This window comes from Cydia amplana, chromosome Z (assembly GCF_948474715.1).
Source record: "Cydia amplana chromosome Z, ilCydAmpl1.1, whole genome shotgun sequence".
Taxonomy (NCBI): domain Eukaryota; kingdom Metazoa; phylum Arthropoda; class Insecta; order Lepidoptera; family Tortricidae; genus Cydia; species Cydia amplana.
Window position 1 is genome coordinate 17,219,420 of NC_086096.1, and position 26,572 is coordinate 17,245,991.

General features: G+C 36.2%; 2 protein-coding genes across 3 annotated transcripts in view; both read left to right on the top strand.

Moving 5' to 3' along the window:
• LOC134660813 (protein SCAI) overlaps positions 1 to 26,572 on the top strand; it is an 89,700-nt gene that overhangs the window by 27,371 nt on the left and 35,757 nt on the right. The window lies entirely within an intron of this gene.
• Positions 5,933 to 26,572, top strand: part of LOC134660801 (dual specificity calcium/calmodulin-dependent 3',5'-cyclic nucleotide phosphodiesterase 1C-like) — a 36,715-nt gene continuing 16,075 nt past the window's right edge. For both annotated transcript variants that reach the window (XR_010097901.1, XM_063516598.1), the window contains exons 1-3: positions 5,933 to 6,377; positions 18,127 to 18,175; positions 22,023 to 22,207. Coding sequence is in view for 1 of the 2 variants with exons in the window: in XM_063516598.1 (XP_063372668.1) it covers positions 6,258 to 6,377; positions 18,127 to 18,175; positions 22,023 to 22,207 (354 nt within the window). In the remaining variant the exon portion in view is untranslated. The remainder of the gene's footprint in view (positions 6,378 to 18,126; positions 18,176 to 22,022; positions 22,208 to 26,572) is intronic.

Genomic DNA, 26,572 nt, shown 5'->3' on the forward strand with positions numbered 1-26,572 from the left:
GGAATACTGCCTATTAGTTAGGGGCACTTTAGTACCTAAATTTTCTTCTAATCTAAATAATAAAAATAAAAATAGGTAGAAGCGTAGTTAAGGCTGTTACGGGTATTATTTATTTTTTAACAGGTAGTATCAGCGATCGATTAAGGCATTATGGAGCTAGAAGACCTATAAGCTATTTGATGAGGGGTCTATGTATACCTACTGGCCACTCGTTTGCAAGAATGTATTATGCATGGACATAGCGTAGGTGCATATATGTAGCTGTATCCACCTAATTATTGCATTTCAAAAACGTATTCCAAGCACTAACAAGTGAACAAGGCGAGATATTTTTATCTCTGTGTCAGATATTTCTACCGTGGCCTAGATCGATGTTTATAAATACGGAGCTGGATACAGATATATATTATTTTGTAGTTGCTCGAACGAGTTCGTTTTAACCCCCGAGGCAAAATAAGGGCTTATATATACCCTAGACCTTCGATAATGTGGGAAGTAAGCATGCCACCATGTGTTTTAGAAAACCTGCATTCTCAAAGAATATTGTCGACTTATTTTGTTCTATTCTAGATTTCTAGCTATCTCTGCGAGATTTCTTAAGGCGAGGCGTGCTTAGAGATTTATCGCGAGTATGAAACTAGAACCGATTGACAAAGTAGAACCCTTTCAGGTTAAAAATATATTATAACATTTTGCATGATTCCATGAAGCATGTCTTATAATAAATATGTTGAACTTACTCGTAATTCACCTTGGTTTATTGAACTATCACCCTGATTTAAGAATGCATTGCAATCATAATAACGCTTATCATCACGAGTAACATTCGAGGTCGCTCGCAAATTGTCTTGTAACAATAGGTAAACACATCCGTAGAATGTCATACACATTAAACAAAGTGCATGTAATTTGGTATGTTACTCTCATTAACTCGTAATTTGAATTAACTAGTTCGTTTAAGTTGGTAGGTACCCAATGGGCTAATAGGACTGCCAATAGGCCAAACAAATTAGATTTTTTCAAAGAATTAATTCCAAGGGTAAAAAACGGGAACCTATTACTAAGACTTCGCTGTCCGTCCGTCCGTCTGTCACCAGGCTGTATCTCATGAACCGCGCGATAGCTAGACGGTCGAAATTTTCACAAATGATGTATCTCTGTTGCCGCTATAACAACAAATGCTAAAAATAAAATAAAATAAATATAAGGGGGGCTCCCATACAACAAACACGATTTTATTGCTCTATTTATTGTTGATATCATTTGATATTTACCACTAGCTTTTCGGTGAAGGAAAACATCGTGAGGAAACCTGCATACATCTGCGAAGAAATTCAAAGGTGTATGTGAAGTCCCCAATCCGCATTGGGCTAGCGTGGGGACTACAGCCCAAGCCCTCTCGCGCATGAGAGGAGGCCTGTGCCCAGCAGTGGGACGTATATAGGCTGAATTATTATTTATTATTATTTATTGTTGATGGTGCGGAACCCTCCGTGCGCGAGTCCGACTCGCACTTGGCCGGTTTTATTACCTTAATGTGATCCTAAATACGTGTACCCAATCCAAGTTTGCGCCATCCCAGGAGGTGTGCATACATTTTTGCTAGTTTCAGGTTTTTTGGTTGTAGCTTGAAAACGGTACATCCGACGGCAAATTTGCTCTAATTATGATAAAAAATTATAACTCAGGATCCAACAAGTGCCTTACTTAATAATCAAAGTTTGTAAAACATCGCCGCCATTTTGAATTTCTTTTGGTAACCGGAAACTATTTTTTCACTAGTGCCTGACACACACCCTTACTGGTAGTGCCATTGTAGTTGAAGGTCAGTTCCTTCTCCATCGAGTGGTTTGGCAATTCAAGGGAAAATGTATCTCCCAAGGCTCCCAAAATGTATCCACATCACAACCTCCTGGGATTGCGCAAACTCAGATTACATGCATTTAGGACCAAATGAAGGTACAAAAACAGTTGGACCGATCATATTCGCTATAGTTAACGTTCAAAGTATAACTATAGAGCTCTATTTTCACGATTTTTCATATTCTTTGGACGCATGGTTCAAAAGTTAGAGAAACAGAGACAGCGGGTCCCATATATTTTTCCCCTTTCGGAGCTATTATTTCTAAAAATAATGAGATTATCAAAACATGATTGTTGGAGACCCATATTCGTTTTGAAAGACCTCTCCAACGATACCCCATACCATTGGGTTAAAGAGATTTTTTTTATATTTTGTAGTTTTTATTTCACCCCTCTGTCGCCATGCTTGATTCATGTACCTATCCATGCCAAATTGCAGCTTCCTAGCACTAACTATCACGGAGCAAGGCAAAGCCTTTTTACGCTGCACCCTTACAGACGGGATAGGTAAGTACGGTATATAATTATGTAATTTTTTTAATAATATTGTCCACAGAAGTGACCCTATTCTGAAATGTGGGTGACCCACGTGCGATTCGACTGTAGTTACATACGGTTTGGTGTTACCAGTGTCTGAGTACCTAACCTGCTGGACGTAAGTAGCTAAGTAGCAACATGTAAAACGTCCAATGTCATCACAACGATATGTAGGTAATGGTACTATGCAGTTGAACATCACCTCGACCCACTAGCGTTTCTTATGATGTAATGGCAGTCCTCACTAGAACATTATCCATTACGTTTTGATGTCTGTAATGTATTATGTACCTACACGGTCCAAGGATATATGCATTGGAGTGTGGAAAGCAAGAACCTACTGACTGACAAAGTAAGAGCACACTATGGGTAAAAGATCGCGGTGTGTGTCGAAATTTCAAACAGAACCACGTGACGCACGGATTCAACAGAGTAAAACAAATAAAAACTCACATACAAACATGAACGCTGAAAACAATACACTCTTTTTTTGGGCAGTCGTGTAAAAAGAATGCTGTCCATTACCCACGCTTAACCTTTTTATTTTTTTTCTGGTTTCGAGCTCTTAAATAAGTTCCAAGGGTAATATAAACTACAGAAAAATAATAAAAAAAATATGATGTTCTAAAAAACATATGCTAAGAATACTTGACATTGCCCAACTTTCAACATTTGACCATTGGCAACCAATGTCCAGTATTCTTGACAGTGCGCATGGCTTAGAGAAAATAAATTAATAACAAATTTTTAGTTTTTATATCAAAAGTTATTACTGAGCAACGTCAAAAGAGTAGAAACATTTTATTATTGCTACTAGGCAAGGCATTCATCCCAATTTGCATTGATGAGCACTCCATGTTCATGTTTCCTTTTTTTGAAATACCTTTATCGTCCGTATGAGGTTGAGGTGTACACTGGCAAGTGTCCTGAGGGCCTACCGTGAACCACGTTCGACGTGTTGCCTCTCTGTCGCACTTGTAAATTCGTACGTAAGTGTGACAGGGAGGCAACACGTCGAACGTGGTTCGCGGTAAGCCCTCTGTTATTATACTGAACTACAGGTAGAGGTCTTGGAACTACTGTTGCTTTTCTGACCACTAACATATCAGCTAAATTAACACCTCCCAATATGAGCGTTGTATAATGTTTTCACCTCAGCAGCTCGAACAAGGGTACTTTGCTACTTAAAAACAGTGAGCAAAATCGCATTTTGCTCACCGATGAGACAAAATGAGCAAAATACGATATTGCTCACTCAGTGAGCAAAATGCGATTTTGCTCACTGTTTTTAAGTAGCAAAGTACCCTTGTTTGAGCTGCTGAGGTGAAAACTTAATTGTTGGTATATCTTAAGAAAACATGAGTGAATAGAGGTAAGTGATGAAGATTTTTCGGGTTCTCTAATATGTTCTCACTGCTGAGGTGAAAAGTTTTGTGAACATCTCGTGCGCTTTTGAGTCCCTTACTACGCTCAAGATTCTAAATACACTACTACTCACATACTATACTGTATATTACCCGTATTACCCTTTGGGTACGGAACCCTAAAAAAAGAATTGAGTTTAAGTGAAAATTACGTTACAATATTTTTTTTAACCGTGTAAAGTATTCTTGGCATTGCGAATTAATGGGTTAAAGCCCCATTTAGAGATTAAGAACTACACAGTTACAATGCGGTAGGTAACCTTAAGGGATACCTATTATTAGCAATGTAAGGAATATAGTTAGCAGCTAGCAAGTTCTCGCGCGGTGGAACGACGTCGATTGATCTCACACTTAAGGCTGATTTTGACGGCGCGCGAACTCGCATGCGATTTTAGTTACATTGCGGACTGTTGGTTACGTCCAATTCAACCGACCAATCAAAATCCGCAATGTAATGAAACTCGCATGCGAGTTCTCGCATCGTCTAAATGAGCCCTTAGGTAGAAACGTAGAAACTATCGATCGACGTCGACGTCGATAGATGCCATCGATCGATTGGTGAGGTTGGTAACACCCTTAGTTTTTTATCGACCGCCAGCGGATACTTACTTGCAAATTTTATATATGGAATAGAGTCGGACCAATAAAAGTCTGCAGCGGATTTGATAGCCCACGCAGTGCAAGTGTTATTTATACGTCATAATTTCATAGAAGTTTGACGTTTTAAATAACTACGTGGGCTATTAAATCCGCTGCAGACTTTTCTTGGTCTGACTCTATCAACTCTACGCGCCTACATTTTTTAAATTTACCGCCTTTTTCCACTGACAAGGTCGCTGTGCCAGAGAGTATGTAAGTTACTCTATGGTTTCCCTAGTGTGTATCTAATAGATGTGCTATACGCGTGCGTCCGTGAGGGACAAAACATGCGACACTATGATTGGTCGAATTTATTTGTTGCCCACCATAATCCATACTAAATTTACGGTAGGGAATAAAAAAAATGTGAGACTGTGACAAGGACAAGATTCATGGTAAAGATCGGTTTTCCTAGAATAGCGGTGCCGTCATATAGCGGCCGTCTCCACACTAAATAATACGGCTAAATATGGATGTCGTAGTATTTGTATGGAGACGGCCGCTATATGACGGCACCGCTATCTTAGGAAACCAAAGCTTAAGCTGCATCGCACCGTTTGACAGCTGTCATTTTCAAATTATGACAGTGGAATATGTCACAGTCAAACTGGACGGCAATGTAGCCAGAGGGGCTACCGCAAAAACCGAATTTCGCAAATTGCGGATTTGCGGGCATTTTTTTCTGTCACTCTAATTACGCCTTCATTGGAGTAAAAGAGAAAGATTCCCGCAATTTGCGAATTTCAGTTTTTGCGGTAGCCCTTCAGTTGATGAAATAACAAAAATGCGGGAGCAATCTTTTAGACGCAGATTTACAAAGATTTTCATGCAAAAAAGTGGATTATATTACCTTCATCAGCGGGGAATCAACTCGGTTTTCCACGGTTGGTTGACATGAGAACTTCCTCTTCCTTTCAGTTCAAGTAATGAAGAGATGTATTTAAAAAAATGCCTCATTTTATTCTAAAAATATAAACAATAGACAGAGTACTGGTTAGACCTTGGTTAGACCAAGAAAAGTCTGCAGCGATTTTTATAGCACAAGTGTTATTTTAAACGTCAAATTTCTATGAAATCATTATGAAATATTGACGTAAAATTACACTTCAAACGCAGTGCGTATGCTATAAAATCATTGCACTTTTTTTTATTTTATACGTTTTCCTTATCTGTATTATAGCTGGTCAACCAAATCTTGTCAGTAAAAAAAAGCGCGAAATTCAAATTTTCTATGGGACGATATCCCTTCGCGCCTCGCGCCTATATTTTTCAAATTTGCCGCCTTTTTCTACTGTCTAGATCTAGTTGACCAAGTATAATAATGTTACCAGCCTAAAAAAATACCAACCTAACTGAGTGACAGAGATAGACTTCCGCGATCTTGCTTGTAAGCAAGCGAGTAAAGGCTACTCCTGGCAAAATCGTTCTCATTCGCTATCTTCGTTGTACGTTGTAGTTGTAGCTATAGTTGTATTTAAGTATGGTATAGAATAGGTAGTGTAGTGTAGTCTAGTCTAGTTTGATTGTAGCGTTCATTTCTCGCTTATCGTGCGCTATGGCCGTAACAAAAAAATTAAACGAAATATTTATTTAGACATAAATTATGACACATAAACAGACGTGTTTACTACTTCTAGTGCTCAGATATGATTCACCAAAAATAATCAAAATGTAAAGCCCATGTTACTATAAGTGTGTCTGGTAAGGGTGAATGGGATTTTGAATCTCATACAGTGTAAATTGCGGTTTATGAGTTAATCTCGAGTCGTTTGGTTAGTAGTATAAACAAGAACTATGCAACAATGTGGGTTTTGCTCAATGTTGTCTGGACTGTTACGGAGAGCCATGTGCATCGGCAGCAGACGAGGTAGCAGCGAGTCCTACTACAGGGAGCTTGGCGATCAAGACACATTGGTAAACATTTTCATATCAAAGCAGTAACTGCTTCAATGCACATTTTTTATCGCAGCTCGTCAAGTTAACGTGTGTTTACGCACAAGTGAGTTCATAAGTACTTCGTAAACCCATTCAAACAAAAATGCAGTTTGTTTTTATATCAGTACCTATTACTCAAGGAGATGTTATAAATTACAGCCAGTAATCGGCTATTTCACCAATGTAGAAGCTATAATTAGTGTTCAGTATTTGAATGTGGCTTAGCACTACTTATAACTTATTTGTATGTCATATCATATTTGCTACTATGTATCAGCTGTCAAAATGGTACACACACAGTCAATATTTTAAGTCACAAAAAGACAAGAGTCAATTACCAACTTGATTTGTCTATTGGCCATGTTACCAATGAATTTGTCATAAGTTACTATTTGATATACTAGCTTTTTGACTGTCGTAACACTCATAACATAACCCGTACTTGTAAAGGGGCTAATTAAAATACCTTTTAACAAACCAGATCATAGAGAAAAAAATACATAGAGTGCTCACTCTATACATCAGTTTTAGTACCAAAAAGACTATTAGCATCTAGCATCGAGTAGCGGAACTATTAGTACTGCTACTTGACAATAGATGTAGCACCGACCGGAATGTCTTATGCTGTTGAGATAAGACTTTCCGGTCGGTGCTACATCTATTGTCAAGTAGCAGTACTGATAGTTCCGCTACTTGATGCTAGATGTAGACACTGAAATTAATAGTCTGAACTGATGTATGGAGTGAGCACTCTTGTCTTACTTATTTCTCTATGACCAGATATAAAAAATCCTTAATTCAAGCCTCATCACTTGGGATGTTTGGTGGTATTGGGGTGAACACTGAACAAGGAGGCAGTGGAGTTGTTGTTGAAAATATTTTTTGATTGAAATAATGAAGGATCATAAAAATTAAAAAACGGAAACATTATATTGCTAAAATTTTCATGTGTTCAAGAGCTTGAACAACTTGCAATTGAAATCAAAGATTCAAAATCATGCATATTATCTACATCTGATGTTAAACGGTTGTCAAGATTATGAAAAGCATATATCTACTATAGCAATCTGTTGCTTATTAGTTGGAGTTACATGGTTTTTTACTTTATGAAAAATTAATGCTGTTTGTGGAGACGGGTCTGTTTAACCCGTGGAGCGCCCTAACAAGACACGTGTGCTAGTAACTAGTATAGGAGTTCCATACTACGGTAATTCTGGGGCGCTCCGGGGGAAGCTAACACGAATATATTTAGTAACTTTATTTTTTAATTTAATTGCAGTGAGACGCCTCATTCGGTTCTCGTAATGTGTTAATCATAGAGGATTCTGACTCTTGGAGACCCTATACATCTCTAAGGATAATTTGATAAACTATGTTATTTTTAGTTCTGACACTTAGAGACATTTACACCTCTAAATAAGTTTAAATTTTTTTTTCTATGTATCTGTTTTGTTTTTATTTTAATATTATTATTATAGTTTTTTTATGTAATTCGACATTAAGAGACCTTATACATCTCTAAGTAATTGTATTACGTTAGTTTGATTTGGTAGTTGTAGTTGTATTTAATAATTGTTGATGTATTATTATTATTATTTTGCTTGTATGTAAATTCAATGTTGACGTGTAAAAGTGCCCTTGTGGCTTATTTGCTGAATAAATGTTGAAGTTGAAGTTAATTTGTGTCGAGAATGATCTATCAACATACACCGATTTTAACATAGCATAATGTTATATTAACATTATATTTTTTCACCTGCGTGAGACGTACATTACATTCCAAATAATATATAGAATTGCTCTCTTCGCTATATGCAAGTTCTTGATAAGTTCACAAAATTGTTGAAATTAGTGGAGTATTCATTTTATTTAAACATGGAACATCAAAGACAAAGAGATAGGAGTTAGTTGTAGGGACTTTTTGGTCAACCAAAAAGGTCAAGTATGTAAAGAAATGTTACATTAGAGAATCTACATATAATTTTTTTACCATTCAGTCATTTGTTCAGTTATAAAAACATTTCTTGTGCTAAATGCCATGAGAATCTTAACCCTACTCAATACCGTTTGTTGCCCAAAAAATTCTGAAAGAATAAAAACAAGAAAGAAAGAAAAAATACAAACATTATTTTAGGGTGATAATTTTTGCCTTACAAAATACATAGATTGTGCCATATAAAGGGCTAACCTTCTGTAACCCGCTGGCACCTTTGGCAATATAGAACTTTTCCCTTATAGAAAGTTGTTTAAAAATATTATTTAGTTAGATATTGGCCCAAGAGTAACCTTTGCATTGTGTTGTATTTTTAGGTTTATGTAGGAAGTCTGGTGTTTTAACATTCCATGATTCCATCCCATAAGGATATTACTTAGTAAATAAGTTCATAAATAGAAGTGTTAACTAAGTGAACAGGCTTACAATTAATATGTTAAGGTAAAAGGTATCTCCTGCCTGATCAGAAATACAAAACGCTTAAATTGATTCAACTTTCAAATTAACGGTATTTGACTTGAGAGCAACTCCCTTAGTGTAATTATATTATGTGAAACTATCATTTTGCTAATACTTAAACTAAGGATTTCCAAAGATTTTGTAAACATTGTATGGGCCATTTAATTTTAACATTTGTATTGTTCTTAGTTTCAAAACAGATTGAGTATTTAGCCAAATGGTAGAATGCTTATATGTGAGAGGAATTCTCACTCGAGCTGTGATAGTGATGGTGGCAGTAATATGACGACACCAAGTAACATTTTAGAATTTAAATGTTATCTATTTTTCTTGTTGTCGGAGGCAGATTGAAGTTGGTATCATCAAACAGGAAGATAATTTGCTTAGTTCAGGCTTGGACAATATCAAGTTAAGGTGTTGATATATTGTATTTTAATTTTGATATTTTGAAGGAAATGTTTCTTATATCTAGTTATCTTGTATGTCCATGACTCTTGTATTACTTTTAAGTTTCTGTATGTCAAAAGGAAAAAAATTGTACCCTTATTTATAGGATCACTTGTGTGGCTGTCTGTCTGTCCGTCTGTCACAGTCTAAATAATGCTCTGAAACTATTGGATCAATTAAGTTGACATTGGCTATTGTTGAGATATTTTTTAAAATACTGTCGCAGGTTAGGGTCCCATAGTCAAAATAGATTACAACCAAATAACCCTATATTTTTGTTAATGTCCTGTCCACAGGTATGTTTTTTTGCTTAGAAACTATACAGGTTTCTTTGTGAGTGGCTACTTAGTTTAGTAACTAAATTATACCTAATATGTAACGAAAAATTAGCAGGTCTTTTAAAATAAAATAACTTAAGTAAAGGTTAGTAAATAAGTTCTCTGATATATTTTTTGTGGGTAAAAAAAGTTATTTTTAGTATTGTAGACTGAGTTATGCTTCAAGACAAACTTTTGTCTTCTTTCATATCATACACATGTACTTACTACACCTGCCTGCGGCTCTGCATTCCGGCATCGGCGCGCTCACTGATGAGCGTAAGCATGAGCGAGATGGCTGTGCGTGCTAGGAATTGCGAAAATAATGTTTTTGAATTCTAATTTTTTGTGATTTGGAATTTAAAAACCGGCCAGGTGCGAGTAGGGTTCCGTAGAAATTTAACTATTTTTTATTATATTTGTATGTTTTTTATTTATTACAAATATACAGTTTTCCGATTTTTCGCAGTAGGTATTTGTCTCGGAGTAATAATCCAATATGGAGTGGTGACACCACTGACTTAATATAAAAGAAATAGACACACAAAGCAGAACAAAAACGTCAACAAATGTGGATCCCAATGACGTTTCGCACCATTTGCATTGATGATAAAAACGCTTACGTAAATTTTGAGTCAAGATAAATGTTTCGTACAGAAAAGAGCTTAATGTCGTAAGCATTAAGTGTCAAATTTGCAAACATAAGTACCAACACTGTTAAAAAAATTAGTCCGATGGCACTAAACGTTACGTATTTACGTCAAACAACGTCAAACGAGAATAATGAACGAATGGAGTCACTTTGGTACACTTTAATATGTATTACTGTACAGGAAAACCAATTGAAGTAATAAATAAAAGAAATTTAATTTAATCGGGAGCTCAAATAAAATTAATTCGTGGTTCAAATTCAAACAAATTAAATTTTTAATTCGTAAGTATACGTCTTTAAATACTAATTTCCTTGAAATAAATTCTACTTATTAAATAACTGTGTATTTAAGATCTACATTTACTCATAGCACGGGTGCATGGGGACATTTAGATACTGATTGGATTTTTTTTTATAAAGTCTACCTATACTTTATAAAAAAAAATCCTGTGGTTGTCACTGTGTTCCGACAGGTTTAGCATTTACAGTTAGTCGATATAAGCCCTTATTGGTGGTGTATATGTCGGAAACAGGGAAATGGGCCGAACACACAAGTGCCGTTTTGCCTTGTTTAAAACTGCATCACCCCTATCTCTTGCTATAATTAAATAGCAGTCCACTTTGCACGTCGCATAGGTTTTCTTGGAAATCTTGAATTTAAACATAATATTATTTCTTATGAATTCCATATAAAAATATAAAAAAATATTGAACTCACATCGACTCATTAGATTTTTGTTCCTTGACATCCCTTCTTTGGTACTAACAAATTAATTTATTCAAAGCCATAAAATTACCACCAGATTACATAAATTATGTAGTGCTATCCAAAGAACTAACCGAAAGAAATACATTCCATCCTTTTTCCTTGTTTTATCATTGTTATTTTTACATATTTTAACGGCACATTTCGTAATTGTTGACAACTTCACATTTGAGCGTTTCAAACAAGACTAAACGAAAAAGTAATGCATGATCTGTTTTGACATCACTTTTGTGGGGCCATTTTTGGCGGCTGATTGGGTATCCAGTTCTTTATACTATATCAATGGGTGACACGCACTAATTTCTATGTGAAAAATTCTGTCGTTTTCGGCGCGGGGGGCGAGGAACGCACACAAACAATGTAAACACTAATGCATTTTTTCCATGCGTCGCTACACACGCACACGACAAAATTATCAAACACTAGCATAAACTATATTCACACAAATACAAGAACAAACACAGACAACCCTGTCCGTGAACGAGATGATGTCAGTTCTAAGTAAACGTAGAAGTGCGAGGGACTTGTCGATAATATTGTCGATATTTTATTGACTGAATTTTAACTGTCTGCTTTAGTCAATTATAACCATCAAAAACATTACATGTAAAAAGGTGCAAGTCTCGCAACGCTTTTATTACAAAAAGTTCTGAGATGTAACGTGAAACCAAGTCGGTTATTTTAATCAGTGCCAGGGGGTGTTAAAACCGTATCAATAAGATATCTTTAATTTGTAATACGTATAATGACTTGGCCATCGCACGGCTGCATAATGACATAAGGATCATCATCACCTATTAAAAATAATTCTAATTGAACATAACGCTAGCGTTAATTGCAGTTTGAGCATTACACATATTTACGAGTACGGTACGAGTAAAGCATTATGTGCGATTGCCAAGTCATTATATGTATTACAAACTAAAGATATCTTATTGATACGGTTTTAACACCCCCTGGCACTGATTAAAATAACCGACTTGGTTTCACGTTACATCTCAGAACTTTTTGTAATAAAAGCGTTGCGAGACTTGCACCTTTTTACATGTAATGTTTTTGATGGGATCTCATCTCTTTTTGTAGACAGTCCTTCTTTTCGGGTACTCATACCCATACTACTATGTATACATATATCATAACTAAACACATACTCACATCGTACATACATCGTAGTGTACCTTTACTTTACCTACTATTTGTAGGAACTGCAACAGTAACTTTGTAATAGCATATATTTATATGGAATTACAAACTTATGCAGTTCTTAGATCTTTAAAACGTGACTGATATTGCAATATTTTTAGGTTTTCGATGGCTTGATAAGCTGAAAACTACTTATGTTTAAAATTTATTGCATCTTTTGGAAATCTAAAAAAATAAATTATAATAACAATATATTTAGGTATAATGTTCATATAGATTTTATCGATATTGGTTTTTATGGTGTCCCATCGCTAACTATGGTAGAGTGATACCAGAGTAATAAATTAAAAGTGCCTATTTATGGAAAATGACGGCAGTAAATACCTTAAAATAAATAAAATACAATACAAATATTGGACATGTCAAATAAAAAATATACGATAGAAACTAAGAGAAAAATGAATTTTCAAACAGTAGTAGGTGGTAGTAGGATAGGTGCGTTAATTTTCGTCCAGCTCTAGTTTTCGTCCACTTGACGAAATTGAATATAAATCTACATTGCTGCACAAATTTGGACTTAATGCAATCCTTAATGTCGAGACAATATACGAGTATCTATCTACATAAAAAATGTATTTGGCAAGTAGAAAATTAAATATCAAATATTATGTTATTTGCTAATCTGTCATGTGGACGAAAACTAGAGACTAGAGCATGGACGGAAACTAGCACAATGACCCTATATCGGTAATATCACGTTATTTATGATTTATACTATTTATTTCATTGAATGGATTATGTTGATATAATAATAAGGTGTTATAGAAAAATAATGTGTTATATAAATTATATAATAATAAGCAACGCAAATTAGAAGTTAGGTATACCTAATGAATATTTAGAAAGTCTTCTTTAAATATTACCCTAAATTAGATCTAGTACCATGAAGTGGTATCACTTTCAGATTGACAATGTTTTTTAGTTTTTTGCTAAATTAGTGCACTATTTGATAATATTTACATGTAATAGTAGTTACATATGAAAAGAAACGTGTTCTTTAAATACGCTAGATGTGTCCGATCGGTTTTTACAGGAGAAAACGCTACAATTCGGCATTTTCTGCTCCTAACATTCCGCTTAGACTGACGTTTGCTGAATGGCGTATGACGTATGGCAACTAGTTTTATATAACCTCCTTGACCGGCGGCCGAAGACTTTTGGCAGAGGGGAACGCCTGTTAATGGCGGTTCCTGTTGGTTTATTATTCCGAGGTATTTGTAGTTTAGCCTTTTGGACGCCAATGACCTATACAGTGTGTAAATCCAATACGGGCGAATATTTAAACGGTGGTTAGCATAGGACCTAAAAAGTATATTGAGATAGATTTTACTTAGAAATGCATTGAAAATTATAACCATACAAAATAATTCGGCCCGCAATGTAATACACCACACACGTTACGGGATACGAGCTTTTTAAAGTAACTGTCAACGCTTGTTGGCAGTTACTATGAAAAGCTCGTATCTCGTAATGTCATTATCATCTTGTTTCTTAATGTTTACAGTACATTGCTGCTCGGTACATGTGGAAAAAATTAATCACGGGGTCATAATTAAGTGTAACTTAAAAAAACATCTTAATTAATGATAAGACGGGTAAATTCTATTTAATCACGGGGTCATAATTAAGTGTAACTTAAAAAACATCTTAATTAATGATAAGACGGGTAAATTCTATATCTGGTTTAATTTATTGCCCGTATTTGACTTACACACTGTATATACGCACCGCAGGTCCAACGCCAAAGACGTATTAATCGGTCATAGACCACAGAGCAACATAGACCTAGGTGCATATGCATAAACTTCAATTTCAGTTTTGACACTTCGGTGACGTGGCGTCTGAGAGACATCTTTTGTGTTTGACATGGCGTCGAAAAGGTTAAGATGATACATAGATGATATTACTTGCCAAATTTCATAGTTCTAGGTCAACGGAAAGTACCCTGTCAATTTTGATTCCCTTGAGAGTGTTTTTTGCGGCATAAACGGCCGTATCTTTATTTTTATATTAACTTAGAAGTTTTATTTATAGCTCTATACCTCCACGCGTTCCCAAGATAGCGAAAGTCAAAAAATCAGGAATTCAGGATGTATGTTGGATGTATGAAGTTACAAGACAAAGGCCTCAAGATTGCTAAATCAATTTCTGGCAGCCGTATTTAGCTCACCTAAAAAGCGCTACGATTTTTCAATAACTCCGCTTTCTGAACAGGCTGAACCTACGGCACCTTAATGCTAAAACACTAAGTAGGTATAGAATTAAATTGCCTAAAGGCTCCTAACATGTGAGAATCATATGACTTCTTCGAGTCTTACAGGAAATATTGCTGACTGATTACTGATAAAATTAAGAATCAACTCCCTAAATTTCGCTCAATGTGTCTATGGGTCATGGGCGTTTAAGTTGTCACATCTGCACCTGCAGTAGCCCAAGGCGAGGTTAGGTTCTATAATATTAGATAATTTGAATTTTTTGCAGCTGACCGTTCCTGTATTTATAATTCACAGTAACGCTGCATATAGGTATCAATCAGTTAGCAACCAACCAACTGTGGTGCAGAAAGTGAAAGTTATTTTCACTTGAAGTCACTGTGTGTGTACTAAGTAATATCATGTTGTTAGATCTTTGTACACTTGTAGTCAGTGTTATTTTTAGGTCTGTTTGTAAGTGTAGATCAGGAATGGAGAGCTTGGGTTTAAAAAAAAAGCTCAAGAAGTGTCAATGTCAAGTTCTTACTTTAGTTTTAGGCCATAGACAGTACGGCTACCATCAGTTGGGCACTGACATAAACGCCATCGATAACGTAATTTACTTTCTATACATTTCGCTCGTACTCGCATATTAGTGCGAACGAGATGTATAGAAAGTAAATTACGTTCCGAATGGTGTTTATGTCAGTTTTGACACTGTCAGTGACTCATGGTACGGGCTCAGGGCAGACACTCAAACGCTCAAGAAAGTGTGCGTAAACTAGAGCCTAGAAGGGTAGCACAACCTACTTATTTTCGATGTAGACCACAGGGTGGCAGTCCCTTCCAATGCGCACGATTCCTAACTTCCTACCTATTACAGTGACCAGTGACAATCGATTGAACATAATCTTTAATAGAACAAAACTGACTGCTCAAGACAGTTTGAAATGCCATATATGTAAATTATTTACAACCATAGTGCATTTAATATTAATTTTAAGTATCCTCAAGACTTACAAAAAACTTTTGTCGTAGAGGAGGAAGAGGAGGGTGTCTGGGAACTAGGTATAATTATATCAAATGTTCTCATCTACATTTTCGTTTGTTTCATTTGTGTCGTGAAGGACATGTGTAATGTGTTAATCATTGTCCTAATGTCTGCAGTGAACATAACACGCACCAGGAAAACCGCACGTTGAACAGGACCAATAGCTGTCCTTGTTGTAAAATACGTAAATAATAATAAAAGTAATAAGGTACAACAAGAGTACAGTCGACGTCTGCAGTGTGCATGTATAATTTTGCTTTTGCGCTTTACTACATGGTAATAAGGCGATATGCATATCATTTGAGTTGACCATACTCATAATCGTACGTGCGGCATCGGCATACGAGGGCTGTGATAAACGGCAAACGGACTGTTATTTATTTTGTTGCGGATATTTTTCATCACAATCACTTGAAAATTAGTGGCATGTTGTCCTAAATAAATAAGTCATAGTTACCACCCGCCTAGCTTACAGTTTAGCCATGGCTTGACTTATTGTAATGTTATGAGATGCAGTATGGCCATTAAACGAATTTTAATACTTAGTATCTATTTATCTAAAAATGATTTTGTGAAATCCGTTATTTTGATTTGACTTCGTAAATAGAGAAGGTTCTTACTGAGTTAGGATCTTTGTTTTTATTTATTTTAGGGCATCCGCTAGCTGGTAGTGGCGTGGTCGGGCGTATTTTTTTTGTTGTCCCCTACACTTTTTTTTTAAATTTGGGATTTTTTATGTTATTTCTACTCAGAATCACGAGCTCTCTCTGTCCTAATAGGAGAAAAAAAGTGTCCCAAAATTTCCATACATTTTTCGATTATTCTATTCCGCGACCGCCATACAAAGTCTATGAAAAATGGTGACGTAATAGAAATAAAAACATTAGGACACTTTTTTCTCCTATTAGGATAGAAAGAGCTCGTGATTCTGAGTAGAAATAACATAAAAATATCCCAAAGTTGAAAAAAAAACTGTAGGTGACAACAAAAAAAAAACGCCCGGTTGCACGGAGAAGATGAGCGGTTAAACAAAAAATATGTACTTACTAAGAGCAACGCTAACAGGCGCGGACGGATTTTACCTACAATAGCACCCGCGTGCGTGTCCCCGCTCCGCGTACCCGAAAACATACTTTAGGGCTTAGGGCCTCCGCTAGCTGGGGCGGAGGCTCTAAATTATGTTTTCCGATTTCATAAAGACGGGTAGAGAAAGAGGTATTTTTTGGAACTAAGTTCCTTATCGGACAGTTGGCGGATGGGGGCTAGGCGACAAAAAATGTAAGATTTTGCCATCACAGACCATACTATTGAAAAATATGTAATGAGACTAATATATATGAGAATGAAAATGAGGATAACGGACACGGATATGGACACGAAGAACATGAACACGTCAGCCTTTCTTAACTTCGTTCCATTCCAACTCCACGACACTCACAATTTTTTTCTTTATAAAAGGCCACACACACTTAACAGTTGATCCCATTGCATCAGATCAAGATGGGATCCTGGAGAAAATGAGGTAACTTTTCAAATGTAATTGGCACATGCAGTGATCTGGGTATTTTATTATTATTTATTGTAGTAGCTCATGATTTTGCTCTAGGAAACCACAATCAGTGAATTAATTGGAACTGCTGCTGTTATAGATCCAACAATCATGGTGTACTGTTTTGAGAACTCGCTTATGTTTTTGTTAAAGATTGTCACTTCTGAAATGGATAATGTTGTGTTACTCATATCTCATATTACTCGTGTTGCGTTATAGTTTATTTTGATTCGCATTTGTCGTAATATTTAATAGATGTCTGGACTCTGGAGTTATATTGAGCGAACGGGAAAAAAATTGGCACCGGCTTAATTTTGATCGTCACACCTACCTCGAATTGATAGATTGTTATCGCTATAGGGCTAAATTAGTTGGCACTAATTGGTAATACAATAACAGCGTGTAGCTCCCCAACACAAACGTATGTTACTGTTGTTACTGTAGGTATGTCGTGCGCTCAAGGTTCTTAGATCGCATACGACACAACACATTGACATTGTTATTAATCTTCATTAATGAGAGTAACTATTATAGCTTAAATTGATTGCTTGTTATTATAATTTAATAGATGATATATTATGTATTCTGCTTTTTACCTGTTTACACTTAATTAAGCTGCCATTCATAAATAAACTTATAGGCAGCCGTTTGGCCAACTACTGTTGTTATAGTTTTTTTTAGATTAGTGCATGACTGGAATAAGTAATTTGAATGTTTTGTTTGTTAGTCCATATCTCCGTCATTTCTGAACCGATTATGAAAATTATTTTTTGATGTAAATTTGTCCTTGAAGAATTAGGGAACTCCACAAATCTTAAAGGCACATAATATCTATTTCAATGACGTGGCGTCCGAGTGACAGCTTTTGTGTTTGACACGGCGTCTAAAAGTTTAAAAGTAGAATTATAGTTATCCTAAAACCGCATGATCAAATTTCGCGACCCGCCGTAACTTTTGTTCTCTTCTAATTTCTTGGTTTTACGCCTCCTCTTAAAGGAAAGTCGCTGCCGTCGTTAAAATAAGAAACATCTGTTTGGTTGGGAATTAACAATCCAGAGTTCTTGGTTGAATGATTAACTGTGTATTTCATTTGTTACAGAAAATTGAAGATAAATCGTCGGATATATCTGATGAATCCGAAGAAATAAGTAAGTATCAATACCCATAGTACCTACAATGTAAAGCAAACAAATATTCCTATTTAGATTTCAAACACAGCGTTCCTCAGCTTTCTTTACCATAAAGAGAGGTATGCTGCAGGCGACGGCAGATGACAACCGCTGGCGGCTAACTTAGAATTCCAGGTTGTCAGCATGAGATTATTTGAGTGAAATGGTATGGTACAAAGTATTATTTATTAGCATTTAGCAACTTACGCTAGAGATGAGAGCACTTTTTCCAATGATTTTGAATGAGTTAGAGTTAGAGATTCCGATTTCAACAAAACTTACAACTAAAAACTTGTCGCTTTGCCTTTTTTTGGTTCGTTAAGAAACTAAAGCTGTGTCCTTAAACGTGGAGCGTATAGCCAAGCGTGGCCGATTGGTTCGCGTTTATACGCGTGGCGCATACCTAATAAGGACATTGTCATGTTGGAGCCTACTATTAGTACGAGATACCAAATATTTGCTGCCTATAGGTACATCTTTTCTGTTATATCCACGCTTAGTGAAAAACAAAACATTCATTTACTTCAACCAAAACAGTTTTGTGCGAAGCTATTTTTAAGTTATAAAACTAGTAATACATACAGCTTAAACTGAATTGGTATTTCATCTCAAACCTCACAACTAGCGCAATAAGTTGCTGGCTTTCTCTTAAAAACGGAATTCATATTTTTTTTTGTTAGGAAAACTTACAGGTAGAGTAACAAGTTAGGTAATAACATAGAAACAGTGAGCCAATTACAAGTTTCCACAGGTAGAAGCTGCGTAGAGTACATGGCGCGTAAAATTACAAATCTAGTAATACATACTTACTTCACTTACAGTTATTGCTTGTCTTGCTTGACAGGTAGAAAGGGTTTAGTGAACGAGAAGAACAAAAGAAAAAAAAGAAAAAAAAACAGGATAGAATACATAAGAGTTAGCAGTGGGAGAAAAGAAGTGTTGACTCATTAGTTTGCGTATAGAACTAAAGCTATCACATAGCAGATCGATGAGATCATGATGTTTACAAAGCTGATTGAAAGACCTAGCAGCTCTTAGAAGAAAGGAGTTTTTTCTGCATTTGCTATGAACGAAGGGAATATGGAATGTCAGGAACAAACATTTAAAAAGCAGTAGGTACACTTTTTTTATTGAAAAACCTATTAGATAGGTAGTTGGGAATTAATTATTCGAAAAAATCTGATTGGCCTACTAGTAGGAGTTGGTAACGTATTGTGAGTGTTTCTCCTTTACCCATAATGATACGAAGCTAAGTTCAGGTATGTTTAAGTACACTTCAGATAATATCATACTATGATTAGAAGCAAATGATCCTCATACCCAGTTGCACTTTGCTATTAACTAACATTATTGTTGCATACTAACAGGTGAGATTGTGTGACCATAGATTAAATAATTTGATTTGTTTTCATCTCTGCAGCTCGAACGGGCATAGTTTTCGGCTTGAAAACGTTAGAAATCCGATTTTTGATAATTAGATTTGAGTAGGTAACAGTATTGGCTCTCTAGAAAGAAACTACCGAGGTATTAGGGGTACAATGAAGTGGTAAAATTATTAGTATATTTAATTTAAATTGATTATATTTTGTCTCATTTTTCTTTTCTCGTATTGAAAATGAAAACCGGTGTGTTCAACTCTAGTTAAAGGCACCAATTTGAACTATAGGCGCTTTCACGTCTTTCGAGCGCCAAAATATCTCAACTAAAAAGCGGCTAGCATAATATATTGCTCATATTCATCCTTTTGTTAACAAGGTATACATACTTAATCACGTAACACCTGAAAATTATGTAAGTCCAATTTCTCTTTTCTTGCCGCGGGTGTTGGCAATCGTTGGAAATAAATGTAGGTACATGTTTTCTTTTGTCCTAATTTTGATAAATTGTTGGAAGTTTCCATTTTATGAGATTAATAAAAAGCGCAAACTTATTGTTATGAAATGCTGACGTTGAATGCCGATTTCAATACATTTATGTAACGACAAAAGTAAACGTAAAAAAGTCAAGTTAACAACAGCCCAACTAGGTACTCCGATTATTATTAAAATCCCATATTGACTAAGTCACCAAAAAACGACATCACCAAAAACCATTACGCAAAAAAAGGCAAAAAAATCACGTTTATTGTATGGGACTTAAATATTTATTATATTCTGTTTTTAATAATTATCTAGCTATCACGGTTCATGAGATACAGCCTGGTGACAGACAGACGGACGGACAGACGGACAGCGGATTCTTAGTAATAGAGTCCCGTTTTTACCCTTCGGGTACGGGACCCTTGAAAAAGACCCTGAGCTAATTAAGCCATGCCAGCCATGAGTAAGCATGAAATTTCTAATGTTGGTCGTGATACTTGTGCTGCGCTTATATGTATAGGTACTTACATTTTTGTTGATTCTAGGGCACCAGATAGGAAGAAGGAAACATTTGTAGTACAACTTTTTCACCTTTGTGTCGGTCCGATGATCCGAAACAGCTCTTCTACTCAACGTAAAAATATACTGTTGCAACTTCATACTTTTCAAGACTTTCATATAAGTTATTCTTTATGACTTGCTTAAGAGCCAACAGGAGCTAAGATTTAAATACTTTAGGTAAATATACCCGTCTCGCTAACGGAAGCGGCTCCTAAAACTAGTGCGATAAGGACAAGGCGAAAAATCCTGCGTAATAATTTCAAAAATCGAGGTTTCGTACTCGACTGTTTCCTCCTCCAAAACTTAACCAATCGTAACCAAATTTGGAAATCTAAATGATTATGACATTATCTGTGTCGGACCGTTTTGCTTTTTTGACTAATTGATATCAGTTTTGAATAGCACGCCTCTCATTGCGGCATAGTCAATTAGGCCATTTTGGCCATTTTTGAAGGGCTCTAGCGCCTTAAAAAACAAAAATATCAATAAAAGCAAAACGGTCCGACACAGATATTGACAATATCAATCTGTGTTGAAAAAATCATTGCTCTAGCTTCAAAACCCACGGAGGAAACAGTCGAGTACGTTTGTATGGAGAAATGACCACTCCTGTTGGCTCTTAACCTTTTCCACGCCGTGTCAAACACAAAAGCTGTCACTCAGACGCCACATCATTGAAGTGTCAAAACTGAAGTTGAACTTTATGTATATGCACGTAGGTCGATGTTGCTCTGTGGTCTGCGACCGATTAATCGGTCTTTGGCGTTGAACCTACGGTGCGGATATATCGGTCATTGGCGTCCAAAAGGTTAATTCGAAATTTGCTCCTAGGAAGCACTATACAAATAGACACTTACCTTCCGTCACACACGTTATGTTATAGTAGCGGCGGAAGTGCCGTTCATATACCGAACTGATTACCTACTGTAATACCGTATGCGTATCACATTGGTACTTAAAAAAGTGAACATTAGCGAGCCTCGTACAAGCTTTTACTAGTTTTTATCAACGCTTTAGTAAACATTGTGTTTGATAAATAGTTCTGATAGATCTATCGTTATCAGTAGAATCGAGGAATCGTTTGTCCCGTCATCTAATTTCTATATTTTAATAAAATACACATATCAAATGATCGCGGAGGTTAAATAGGCGGACTGACTGTATTAGCCACGAATTACGTAACAATACATGACTAAACAGCCATATTCGAACTTTAAGATACGTCAAATACTAGATATTGAAACGATATGGATTGGATATGGCATTGTCAAACAAGTGTCAATAGTGACGTTTCTTCAAACAAACACCTCACTTTTGACACTTGTTTGACACTGACATATCTTGGTGATGTCTAATAGATATCTAGTTCAAAATCGGAATCGGGCCCACACTTGTCTTTGTTTCAGTTCAAGAAATCCCGCGAAGAATAAACTCAAAGGAGTATTCAGAGGAGCTTGAAAACATGCCCAAAAAACATGTTTATACAGGGAGGTTTCTGACAATGCACAAACGACGGAAGAAAAGACTATTGACGAGATCATTGTGTCATGAAGCAGCTTTGCTAGATGATTTACAACCCGGACAAGTTCAAGTAAGTGTAAACCCTTGCCGTGTTGAATGTCAATAATGATTAACCTTTTAACTGCCAGCAATTTTTGAGCGAGCGTGCTCGTATCGCCACCGACAGTAGGTAATTGTACCACGCAGAGTAAGGTTGGCATAGTTACGGGAGTTATAAATGTGCTGTAAAAACCAAATCAGACCTTTGTCTTATTTATCAGACTGTGGCGAAATGAGCTGGATATGTAATGTCTTATATATCAGACTCTGGCGGTTAAAGGGTTAATGACTAAAGGTTCCGTCACACAGGCGCGTTTTCCGGGCGGGGCGTGAGCAGGGCGCGCCGCTTTTACGTATAAAACGCTCACACCCCGCTCCCGCCCCGCCCGGAAAACGCACCTTTGTGACGGAACCTTTAGGCACACGACACACAACATTAGTTATGCTTTCATGCGATCAAATGAAGCATATAGTTTTTGAAAATATTTAACTAGGTACCTTCTTTTATGTGGTACAGTCAGCTGCAGAGATAGTTCAACTATTTCTTTAGCTGACTGTACATTCCATGCGCAAGTTTAAAAATATATGTGCGGCGTATTTACGATTTTAACCAGTAAAAAAACCTTTTTTCTCAGACAGTAACAAAGTAAGCTTAAGCTTTGGTCGTTTTATGTTTGAAAGCTGCTAAGTCCACCGTTTGTAACTGACAGTTTGTTCTCGTACAACTATAGGTAGACTAGACGGTAATCTAAATTGATTTCCTTCAATAGAGATGCGTTCAACAACAGTATACAAAATTTGCTTTCTGCTTGCTACTATAATCTATCTAATCTAATCTAATAATCTATCTAATACCTTTAAACGAGCAATTCTTGTTTATTTATATATATATTTCGGGGATCTCGGAAACGGCTCTAACGATTTCGATGAAATTTGCTATATGGGGGTTTTTGGGGGCGAAAAATCGATCTAGCTAGGTCTTATCTCTGGGAAAACGCGCATTTTCGAGTTTTTTTATGTTTTCCGAGCGAAGCTCGGTCACCCAGATATTAAGTAATAAAACATGGAGTAAGTACCTAACATAATACTGTTTTTGCTAGAGTGAAATGTATGGATTCCAATATATTCTACGACTCTTCTCTTTCCGCACAGACTCTATTCTATAAACTTTCAGGGTTACCAATAGCCAATACTATCCGTTTCTACCATACTTCATACAGTAACTATAACTACGCTCCATTGTACGAAGTCTGTCTACAAATTTAAATGTCATTTGTTTACATGCATGAAGCGTCTATAAGATTATCTATATGTATGTTTATGTGACAAACTGTTGGATGCGCTTTTGCGTTTCGAGAAACATTAGCAAGGTCACATACTTCTGTAGAGAAATAATGATGCCAAGAATCGGATTAATGAAAAAGCTAAAATATTGATATAAACATCATGACAAGCAAGACCTGCTCTTACTGGCGAAATATAACTCACTCATTATAGCTCCTTGCAGAAATATGTCTCCTTCAAAAGTTCGTTTATACTACTAGCGCTCTCGTTGTATACCAATGGAACTAAAATTTACAACAACTGGCTTACCCTGGCGGGTTTTGGTAGTATGTTACAGTCTGTGCGGAAAGAGAAGAGTCGTGGAATGTATTGGGCCTATTCGGAAACTCTATTCGGTTGATAAACATATTTGTTATCTACATAACACCATAGAGAAAAAAAATACATAGATTGGTCACTCCATACATCAGTTTTGATACCAAAAAGACTATTATTTTCATAGTCGACATCTAGAATCGAGTAGCGGAATTATTAGTACTGCTACTTGACAATAGACGTAGCCCAACCGGAAAGTCCAATGCTCAACAACATAAGACTTTCCGGTCGGTGCTGGTACATCTATTGTCAAGTAGCAGTACTGATAATAGTGATAATTCTGCTACTCGATGCTAGATGTAGACTATGAAAATAATAGTCTTTTTGGTACCTGACTGTGTATGGAGTGTAATGTAACTGATGTATGGAGTGAGCACTCTTGTCTTACTATATTTCTCTCTGATAACACGAAATATATGAAAGATGAAGAAAGATCTTTTATCACTTAATTTAAATAAAAGTTATATTCATGTTTATAATCTTATATTATTTAAATATGGAAATACGTATACAATGAAAGTTATACCATGACAACTCAATAAAAAATAGGCGTTATTAAAGCGCATTCACAAGAGGTTTTCAGTAATACAAGTAACTTTAGGCATGCCTGTCTATCACACTATAGTCATATACATCATGCAAAGTACAGTATAATACACTACATTTTACTCATTTATTTTAAATACAGGAAAATCCATAATATTTTGCACCGTTAGCTCGCGTTCAAAAGCACCTAATATGCTATATTTTAATAAATATACAAAGCAGACAATTCTTTTTCTGAACACATTAGTGCGTGCACAACTTTTTATGCGTTGTCCTATACAACACTATTGCAGGTGACTATACCCGCCCACGCATGCTTTGCTACCAATATGTATATATAGAGGTACTTACGCGAATACTACGGAAATATTTAAACTATTATGTTGTTTGCGTGACTTGACACACATGCAGCAAATGTTGTGATTCGTTCCTGATGCAGGAATCATTGACGATCAGCCAAGAACCTAGATTGTTATGTCTTTGTTTTTAAGCTAATATTAACTTCGGGCATACGGTACAAAGGAAGGTCGTTGACACGACAGATTGAGAATTCAGCTTATATTGCATCCATGCAAGAGAATCTGACTTTAAAGGCTTCGACACACAGGCGCGTATTCCGGGAGGCGCGTGAGCGGGGCGCGCAGCTTTTACATACAAAACGCTCACGCCCCGCCCGGAAAACGCGCCTGTGTGCCGAAGCCTTAAGGTTCGGCCCCTTTAGGTCAGCGCGCGAGTCGATACGTCTCATAATAATTAGTACTATAGTTCGTTTTTTTAGCATTAGAAATAAGGTAAACAATCTTGACGTGTCTTTTTATTGAAAAACACGTTTTAAAAATAAATAATGGCAAATATGTAACAATTGTGAATCTAATACGATCATTTATAATTCTTCTGCTTTCATAAGTAATAGTTACTGATTTATAAAAAGCGTTTTTCAATTAAAAGACATGTCAAGATCGCTTACCTTCTTTCTAATGCTAAAAAAAGCGGCCAAGTGCGAGTTGGACTCGCCCATGAAGGGTATCGTATTTAGAGGATTTATGACGTATTAAAAAAAAAACTACCTACTAGATCTGTTGAATTTTATAACAAAATCTAGTAAAATAGATAGCAAACGAGCAATTTATCACAATAATGAGGATATTAAAATAAAATATTGAAAAATTACAAAAATACAGGACCTGAAAGTTTCAAAATTTAAGTTTTTTTTAGCTTCCAAAAACGATAAAAGTAAGGGTACCATTCGATTCCTTACATTTCATCCAAAAAAATATTGTATAGCAACTATATACATAAACGCAATATTTCACCGACAAAAACGCAATTTTCTTGTTTTGTCCATACTACAAGATGGGCTCCCAGAGGGGAACACCCAAATATACCGAAATATGTTTTTCCGACTTTCATAACCTCGATTTTCATAATCCCGATTTTTTATATGTCCGAAATATCGAAATTACGACTTTGAAAACCACGAAAGAAGAAAATCACGACTATGCTATTACCGAAAACTTAAAATCCGATTGTCATATGCACGAAAACTTAAAATTCCGATTTCAAAAAAATCCGAAAATATTTTTTCCGAATTTGTCTATTCCGAAAAAATCATTTTCATCATTTCAATCATTCGGTATTCAGAAATTCGAACTTTTGTCAACTCGGAATAATGAAACTCGTGATTTTCAAAATAAGATTTAAACGCACTTATACTTTTTAAAAGTCTATATAACTAACCAAAATCCGAATCGGAGCACCCCACTATCCACGTGGTCTTGTCTGTCCTACCCCTAGAGTGTATGTAAAAAGCCGGAGGCGCGGAGGGGAAGCAGCCCTCGCCCGCCGTAGCAAAGCGCAGAGCACAATGTGAGCTGTAGCGGCTGAGGCTGCAGCACTTCGACCAGCAGGCCGAAGCTGCGGAGGCGAGCATTTGTGCCTGCGCTTTGCTACGCAAGGGCGAAGGGGCTGCTTTGCCCGTAGCGCCGGAGCAGATGCGGAACACAACTCGATAAAATAGGAATCACGTCAAATCGGAATTCAAAATTTCGGAATAATGACAATTCGGAATTCGTGATTTCAAAAATCGAAAATGTTAAATTCGGTGTTTATCACTATCGGAATTTTTAAATTCGGAATTATGTGGTTCGGAATTTAAAAAAATCGGCTTTCTTGCTATTCGGAAATATATACC